The sequence below is a fragment of the Cyrtonyx montezumae genome, unplaced genomic scaffold, assembly GCF_038088225.1.
Source record: "Cyrtonyx montezumae isolate F1298 unplaced genomic scaffold, pur_monq_1.0 scaffold_9, whole genome shotgun sequence".
In the NCBI taxonomy this organism is placed as follows: domain Eukaryota; kingdom Metazoa; phylum Chordata; class Aves; order Galliformes; family Odontophoridae; genus Cyrtonyx; species Cyrtonyx montezumae.
Window position 1 is genome coordinate 7279983 of NW_027072100.1, and position 7442 is coordinate 7287424.

The 7442-nt window shown below is 46.4% G+C and overlaps 2 protein-coding genes across 3 annotated transcripts; one reads left to right on the forward strand and one right to left on the reverse strand.

Annotated features, from left to right (window-relative positions):
- Positions 1–354: 354 nt before the first annotated feature.
- Positions 355–1873, reverse strand: PPP1R3D (protein phosphatase 1 regulatory subunit 3D). Its single transcript, XM_065754020.1, has one exon. It carries the CDS (start codon positions 1748–1750, stop codon positions 860–862), a length of 891 nt encoding a protein of 296 aa, XP_065610092.1. The 5' UTR covers positions 1751–1873; the 3' UTR covers positions 355–859.
- Positions 1874–3739: 1866 nt separating this feature from the next.
- On the forward strand, positions 3740–6673 carry FAM217B (family with sequence similarity 217 member B). Of its 2 annotated transcripts, none has more exons than XM_065754250.1 (4): positions 3740–3885; positions 4569–4680; positions 4768–4853; positions 5217–6673. In XM_065754250.1, the coding sequence occupies exons 1-4, from the start codon at positions 3791–3793 to the stop codon at positions 6400–6402; spliced, it is 1479 nt and encodes a 492-aa protein (XP_065610322.1). In that variant the 5' UTR covers positions 3740–3790; the 3' UTR covers positions 6403–6673. The 2 variants fall into 2 exon arrangements, with proteins under 2 accessions (XP_065610322.1, XP_065610323.1); XM_065754251.1 differs by having other exon boundaries at positions 4575–4680.
- The last annotated feature ends 769 nt before the right edge of the window (positions 6674–7442 follow it).

A 7442-nucleotide genomic window follows, 5' to 3' on the forward strand; every position in this document is an offset into this window, starting at 1 on the left:
AAATGCAGCTGTTCAAAGACAATTCCTGCACCAGCATCTGGAGGAAAAGCCTACTGGTGCATCAGGTGAACAAGATGAGAGCTTCTCCCATGAAGCACCGGAGTGCCTTCATACACTCTGGTAACAATCATTCCTTCTGCCTACTGCAAACAGTGGAGATAAGGCACTTAAAAATAAAATAAAAAGGGAAACTGAGGGACTGAGGGGAAATTTTCATGCAGGTTTTGCTCATAACAGCATTTCTTTACTTTCCAACCCCAAAGCTAATGGAAATATTTAACACAGCAGCAGTCTTTAAAAAAATTATATATATATATATATATATATATATATATATATATATATATATATATATATATGTAAGTGCTATGTCTACCATGCAAATTGTGTGTAACTGGAACAGTGCACAGACTCAGTGTGATAATACAAACAAAATTAGAAATGAATACAGTAAAGCTACATTGCCCATTTAAAAAAATAACAACAACAACAAAAAAGACAGTACAAAATAGTAAAATAGATCTGTTAGAAATACTCTATGCAATCTAGATCGTTACTAGCAACATCAAGTGTCTTCCCTTGATCTCTGCTAAATAGTCTGTAGGCATCCCTTTGAACCATTCTGCCTTGATTCATACACTACAAGAAACCACGCAGGCTTTCAGCAGATGTAGCTCTACACATTTTGGCCCTTTATACTTTGAGAAGTTTAGAACAGTACGTCCGGGTTTGCTGGCTACCTGCCTGCAGTGAAACACTGCCAAGATTGGTAAGCTTCAAAAAGGAGCACAGAGCCATGCCATGCAAAAGAGGGCCACTGAGACTACTGCAAAGCTGTTCTGCATCCACTTTCCTTCATTCAGATGAAGTGGATCCAGCTCTCCTCGCATTCTCTGGGCATCTTCAGGGGGTGAGCCCGGCAAGTGAGGCTGTAGTTTTTGCCTTTGTTGTTATCCCAATACTCCTGCCCGTTGACTTGATACCTTGCTGCAAACTGGACTACAGAGCACAGCTGAAGGAGGAAAGAAGGCACAGGGAGAAAAAAAGTGAAAACATCAACCTGATCCTGCTCGTTTTTCTGAAGGATGCTACTGTGCCAATGAGCACGCGCTTCATGGAGGCTTTTCCACTGGTTGAAGGTGTATCGCACAGATACTTGCTTCTCAAAAGCAATGTTGCAAACTTGGATGGTGCCACTGACCCCCAGATCTGAACTGGTCACTCGTTCAAGACACACCTGCTGCTCGTGAAGCCGGGCAGAGAAATCCATGCAGTCTGCAGGTTGCTGGAAGTCAGGGACTAAGCACTGCATGATAAACTCCAAGTTGCTGTACCAGAGGTCTGAGTTTATGGACAGCCTGGAAAGGACATGCAGGGGGATCGACGGATCCTCCCCAGTCTGGAAGACTTTCACTTCAGTCAGCTCCAAGCCCAGAGCGTCAGCAAATCTCACCTTGTTCATACGGCTCTGGCACACAGGAACTTGACACTGCACTCGCTTCCTTCTTTCGGGTGTTGTAGGCAAAGACCTCGCTCGGCGACGGATGATAGGTCGCAGTGCAGGATCACAGCTGCTGGCAGTGCCGCTCTGAGGCTGCTGGGCCACCACCTTGACTGGGGCATGGCTCACACGACATGGGCTGCTACTTGGATGTACCACCGGCGGCTGCTGCTGTCCTTGAGCCCGCAGCATGTTTTCATAGAGATCAGACAGGTAGCTGGGGTTCCTCCGAGGACCACGCACCTCCATTCTTCGCTGATGGCAGAGCTGACGTTAACACTGCTGGTGCTGAGCACTGCCTCTCCGATGTAACTTGGGAAAGGCAGCCACGGACAGCGAGGATCTGACGTTACCGCCCCGGGTGCAGAAGAGCAAGCTGAAACCACATAGCCCTCTGCTAGGAAAGGTTGAACACTGGCAGCTCTCACAGCAGCTGGGGGCAAAGCAGAGCCCGGGGCGTCGTACGGGGCAGCGGAAGGCAGATCACTGGCTGCTGAACTCGACGCTGGTAGACCCGTTGCTCAGGCTGGAAAGGGAATCAAGACTGTCACCCGCGACGCTGGAGGACCGGAGACTGTCTCTCAGGCTGGGGACGGACTGCAGGCTGTCGTGTTGGGCTCCGAAGGCCTCCAGGCTGTCACTGAGCGCGGGAGGGCTGCGGCGGCGCACCCCGAAGCACCCAGCACCATTACACGCCGCGAGCCGGGGCTGCAGGCTGTCCTCGCACGGGCTGACCGAGCCCAGGCTCCCGCAGCGGCAGCCGGGACACTCGAGGCTGTCGCACTGGATGCTGGGCGACTCGCGGCCGCTGCCGAGGCCGGGGAAAGATTGGAGGCTGTCGGGCGGGAGAGAGCCGGAGCTGAGGCTGGAGGGCGTGAGGAGGCTGTCGGGCGGGGCCGGGGAGGCGGACTCGGGACTGTGACTGGAAGGGGAGGGATCGGCAGCCGGGCTCTGCACAGCCCACATCAGTGCCCAGCTGCAGGCGGCCAGCCCGGCCGTACCCGCTCGCCCCTCAGCACAGTCCCCCGTGCCCAGCCCGCCAGACGGCGCATGCGCGGAGCCGCGGCCTTCCTCCCGCCCACGCCGCGCCCCCCCCGTCCATCAAACCGAGCAGCCAATGCGCGCCGCCCCGAGGCGCATGCGCACCGCCCGCCGGCGGCGCTGTGCCCTCGGGCTGCCCTTAGTGCCGGCCGAGGCTGCAAGGGAGGCAGGTACGGGCGGGCTGGGGGGCGGCGGGGCGGAGGGCTTGTTGGGACCGGGGCGGGGAAATGGAGAAGGTTAAATAGCGACATATGACCTCATCGTCGTTGTTGGTGCAGCCTGCGGGGCCATCACCTCTACGTGCGCACTGCGAGCGGGGCGGAGCGGCTCTGAGCCACCGAGCTCCGAATCGGTGCGGGGCTGATGCTGCCGGACCCGGGCACCCTGCCCTGGGCTTTGTCGTGGGGAGGGGAGAGGCCGTAAGGAGCGGGACTGTGTCAAATAAACGCGAGTGGTATACAGTGACACGTGTAAACAATAGATCTATCTATAGAACTGCAGAAAGCTGAGGGTGGGTGTAGGGAGCATCTGTCACCTCTTGGGAACTGGGTCTGTGCAGCCCCGGGAGGAGAGTGCGGTTTCTGGAAAATGAAGGAACGCTGCGTGCTCTGCTGCGGCTATTTTTAGTGGGAATGTATGAGCGGCGAGAGGTTTGGTTTGCAAGAAGGAAAAACCGAAGCATTTGATGCCTACATGCATATGCCACGATCACATTTCTGACACGAAAAGGACGTTGAGTTGCAAGCAGAAACGCCCATCCCTGTCGGCCCGTCCTTGGCTCGGGTCAGTGCACCGAGCAGGCAGAGCAGCGCGAAGAGCTCTCTAAGCAGCTCTCCAACGCTGCTGCACTTCATGCTGTTTTCCTGTATCTTTACCAGCAGTCCTGCAGCCCACGTGGGCTGAGCAGTGCTGGCCCGGCTCGCCTCGCTGCAGGGCTGCGTGCTGTGTGCGGGGCGGCTGCGTCTCTGCAGCTGGCGGTGAGTGCAGTGCTGGTGGCCAACCTGCTCCTGGTGCTGAGCACTGTCCCTGCGCTGCCTTTGTGACATGAACGACATGCAGCTGCCGAGGTGCATCCCAGTGCCGTCGGGTAGCTAAGTCATGTTTGTTGTACTGCCTTAACAATCAGGAGTTGCGTGGTTTTTGTTTGTTGCATGTCCAGGACGTGGTGATGTTTGCATTTGGTACGCTGTGGGAGTCGCCGGAAGATTATGTAAAGATAAATGCAGATGCTACTTTAGAAGAGTAATAATGGGTCCGGGCATTCAAGAACATCCTTTATTACTGCACCGAAAGGCACAGAAAAAGGAAAGCCAAATCAATGAAAACCACAAAGGAATGGTAAAGTAAGGAAATCGTTTTCTTTCTTTCTAGTTATAGAAATCCCTAAGTACTGTAGAAGAGGTAATACTTACTTACATGACTGCTCTGCTCCAGTCCACAACACAAATGACTGTGTGGGATGACCATGCAGATCACAAAGTCACAGAGGTGACTGCATCACTGCCTGAGGCACAAAACTTATCTTCACTCATCTATAAACTCTTGATTTGATTAAATATAAATATATATTTAAATAATGGAATAATGGTTTAAATTTTGTTGAGACTATGCAAATGAAAAAGGTAAGTGAGATTTGTTGTGGTGGCATTCATATTGCACTGTATAATTAATTTTGTTTAAGTGCATTAGGACCATGAGTACCCTGTGCTAGCTCAATTAATAATTAATATTTATTATTTATTATCTCTAAAGGAATTTTGGGATCCTCTGATGAAAGTTTCTATATGAAGGCTAAGTTCTCTTAATATACTGTTTAATTTAATGATACATTTTTCAGTAATAGAATTAAAAATGTAGTGTCATAGTAGCTGTATAAAAAAACAAAAGCACAGTTACTGTGGATGTCAAGACTATTTGCAACCAACTCTCTCTTTTTGGAACTTAATGGTAAATTTTTGTTGCATTTCTGTTCTGATGATTGTAAACATTTCTATTAATGCATGGTACTACATTTAATCCTTGCTAGTTTCAGTAATGGAAAAAGCCACTCGAGCACCAAAGGAGTGAAGAAATCTGTTTCTCATGTGAAATCTTCTCCTGGAAGGTTATGCAAAAATGTACCAACTAGCAGTGAAAAGGTAAATTATACCAGTTCTTTTAAAGAAAAAGAAAAATAGTTTATGTCAGCTTTTGCAGTAACATCACATACTTTCATGTCTTTTCAGACTTCCCGTGACACTCAAGATAATAACCAACAGAGTGCTTTTAAGAAGGGAAGAAACCAGCTGGATGACAGTACTCAGTCAAAACAGTAATTCTATGTTAAGATTGTCTGTTTAATTTGTACACAGTTGAAGCTCGCATGTAAATGCTTGTGATGAAATCTTGGCTTTGTTGTGTTGCCTTTGAGGTCACTGCACACAGAATTCAGCATTTTTGAGGACAACGAGTTTAAGTTATCAATGTGGAAGTTTGCTGTTCTGGATCTCAGGCAAAATCAGAATGAAATAAAAATTCAAGAGTAGATAGTATTCTGTATTAATTAAATTTCAATGCAAATATTAGCACAATTTGTGTATATCCATGTCCTTAAGGGAGAAATCTTGAAGTCTGTAACCTGGTGTTCCAAAGACTTTAACCATCCTAACAGGATGTGCTGTTTCTTTTTATTTAGGATCACAAGTATTTGCACATCGCTGCCCAGAGTACAAGGGTCAAAGAGGAGTCTCCCAGAAACAAGGCAAAGTGAATCTTTACTGCACAGGATCCCTCCGGCCACAAAAGGCAGCAGACAAATTAGCTTCAGTAGGGTTAAAGATGTCCCAGTGCAACATGTTTATTGCAGTAAAAAAGAACAGTTGGAAAAGAATCATGAAGAGCATGTTGCTGAAGCTGGTCCATGCTCCTCTAAATGGCAGGAAGCGTCTGTGAATGAAATGTTTCTTGATTTTGAATCAGTACAAATTATTAAAGAAGATGCTGAAGATGATAGTGCCAGTGATCTCTCTGATTCAGAAAGGATTCCCATTCCTCCATCTCCCTGCACACCACCAGAACTTATACTCAGAGCTGAAGAAATCGACCCAGTTTGTTTGGAACATGTGCCTGATATAGGTTTTAAAGAGTCAGAATATTACTACCCAGACTTCCTGCCGCCCCCTTTTAACTCATGGGACTTGAAGCAACTGGCCATCTTTGTTAATGTAGAGGGTAGATCTGAACTTCGACCAAAGCCAGCAGGATTTCTTGAGAAATACATTGGTCGCCTTTTGCAACTGGAGTGGCTGCAAATGCAGACTGTACAGAATGAGAAAGCAAAGGCAGCCAAAGCCAGGCCACAGACTGCTCCCAGCTCCATACGTCCCCTAAAAAGCCCTGGCAAATGTAAAGCATTGCTTAGTCCTTTGCCTAACAAAATGGTTCCCCAGGAAAGTGTTACAAAACTCCCCACGTGCTGTTCTGGTCAGAGGGTAGATCCATACTGTGAAGAAAGGCGACAGATTTATTCACATCCAGGTCACTCGAAGCTGTCTGAGAGAACAGGATATGCAATGTCTTCTCAGAGACAGTATGGTGATATAAGAAACGAACTGAAAAAAACAACTGCAAAGCAACAGCTTCACAATATGCAGCCATCTGAGAACAATTCTAAAATTCAAAGTGTTGGTAATATCAGACCCCCTAAGCAAGCACCAGCATTCCACGGTTCAGCTGCTCCCATCAAAGGCTTAAAAACATATGCATGTACAAACACAAAGAAAAACGGCAATGCTAACAATTATGTTCCTCCTAAAAAACCAGCAGGGGACAGAAAAATAAAAACAAATGGCACAAAGCAGGCACCACGCAAATTTAAGTGAAGTGTTCATTAGTAAATGTTGATGTTTCTTTCTAGCAAGAAAGCGTTTGGCCAATGCAGAAGGGTCATGTTATTTTCATAGGAAGATCCTGAGAAAATATGTTCTTGATTCATGGTTCAAGTCAGAACTGTTCATTTCAATACATTTGATCTTAAGCCAGCAAGGCCAGCAGGAACTCTTTTCCCTGAAGGCAAGTGTCTTCCATTGGTCTTTCTTCAAGCATATTGACAATTGCTCAATGGAGATAACACTAGCAGAGTATGAAAGTTTAGAGATAGTCATAAAATTTCGCACAAGAAGAAGTTTGCTGATGTCTGTAGTGTTTCTTACGTACTCCTTTTTGTGTATTTGAGAGAATAGGATCTGAGCTCTTTAAAAGATACCTTTTTGTGACAAGTTTCATAGTGCTTTATTCTGATGGGAAAGGGCTCAATTATTTTTATAAAATAATGGAGCAGCATCTATGCAAAGTCAAACTAATTCTTCGTAGAAGATAAAGAACTTTTGGATGAATTGGATATGTATTTTTGCTAGGAAGAGCAATGGAGTTAATGTTCTGGAATATTTTAATACTGAAGCGATTCTTTTAAAGACAAGCACTTAGTAGAGAGCAGATGGCTTCAACAGTGTCAGATTAATAAAATCAAATGCATATTTTTATACCCAGAAATCTTCACTGTTTACAGACAGCGTTCCTTCATGTTCATTTTGTAAACCTTGATGCTTTTTGTCACCTTAAGGAAATGGCCAAATTTCAAATTGCACATGGATATTGACTAAACCAAAATGAGAATATTACTACACATCTGTGGTCTAATGTTCAGAACTGTTAAGCTCTCAAAACCCAGAAGACAGACTCTAAGGGGATGAGCTTGGAGGCTAACGTAAATTCAAGCAAAGATATATTTTGATACAAAAAATACCTATTTTCAGCCACCTGTGATGACTGTTATCTATTCCATGGCCCAGTCTGTGTCAGTTTGATTTGCTTCTATTTGAAGATATAGTCAAGTGGCACTGGGGAAATACCACAGGTAAAT

Bases quoted from the DNA above. Each gene is read 5' to 3' on its own strand.
- PPP1R3D (XM_065754020.1), bottom strand. From the start codon at position 1,750: ATGGAGGTGCGTGGTCCTCGGAGGAACCCCAGCTACCTGTCTGATCTC.
- FAM217B (XM_065754250.1), top strand. From the start codon at position 3,791: ATGGGTCCGGGCATTCAAGAACATCCTTTATTACTGCACCGAAAGGCA. The intron at 3,886-4,568 runs GTAAGGAAATCG...AATCCTTGCTAG, and splicing joins AACCACAAAGGAATGGTAAA to TTTCAGTAATGGAAAAAGCC. The intron at 4,854-5,216 runs GTAATTCTATGT...CTTTTTATTTAG, and splicing joins GACAGTACTCAGTCAAAACA to GATCACAAGTATTTGCACAT.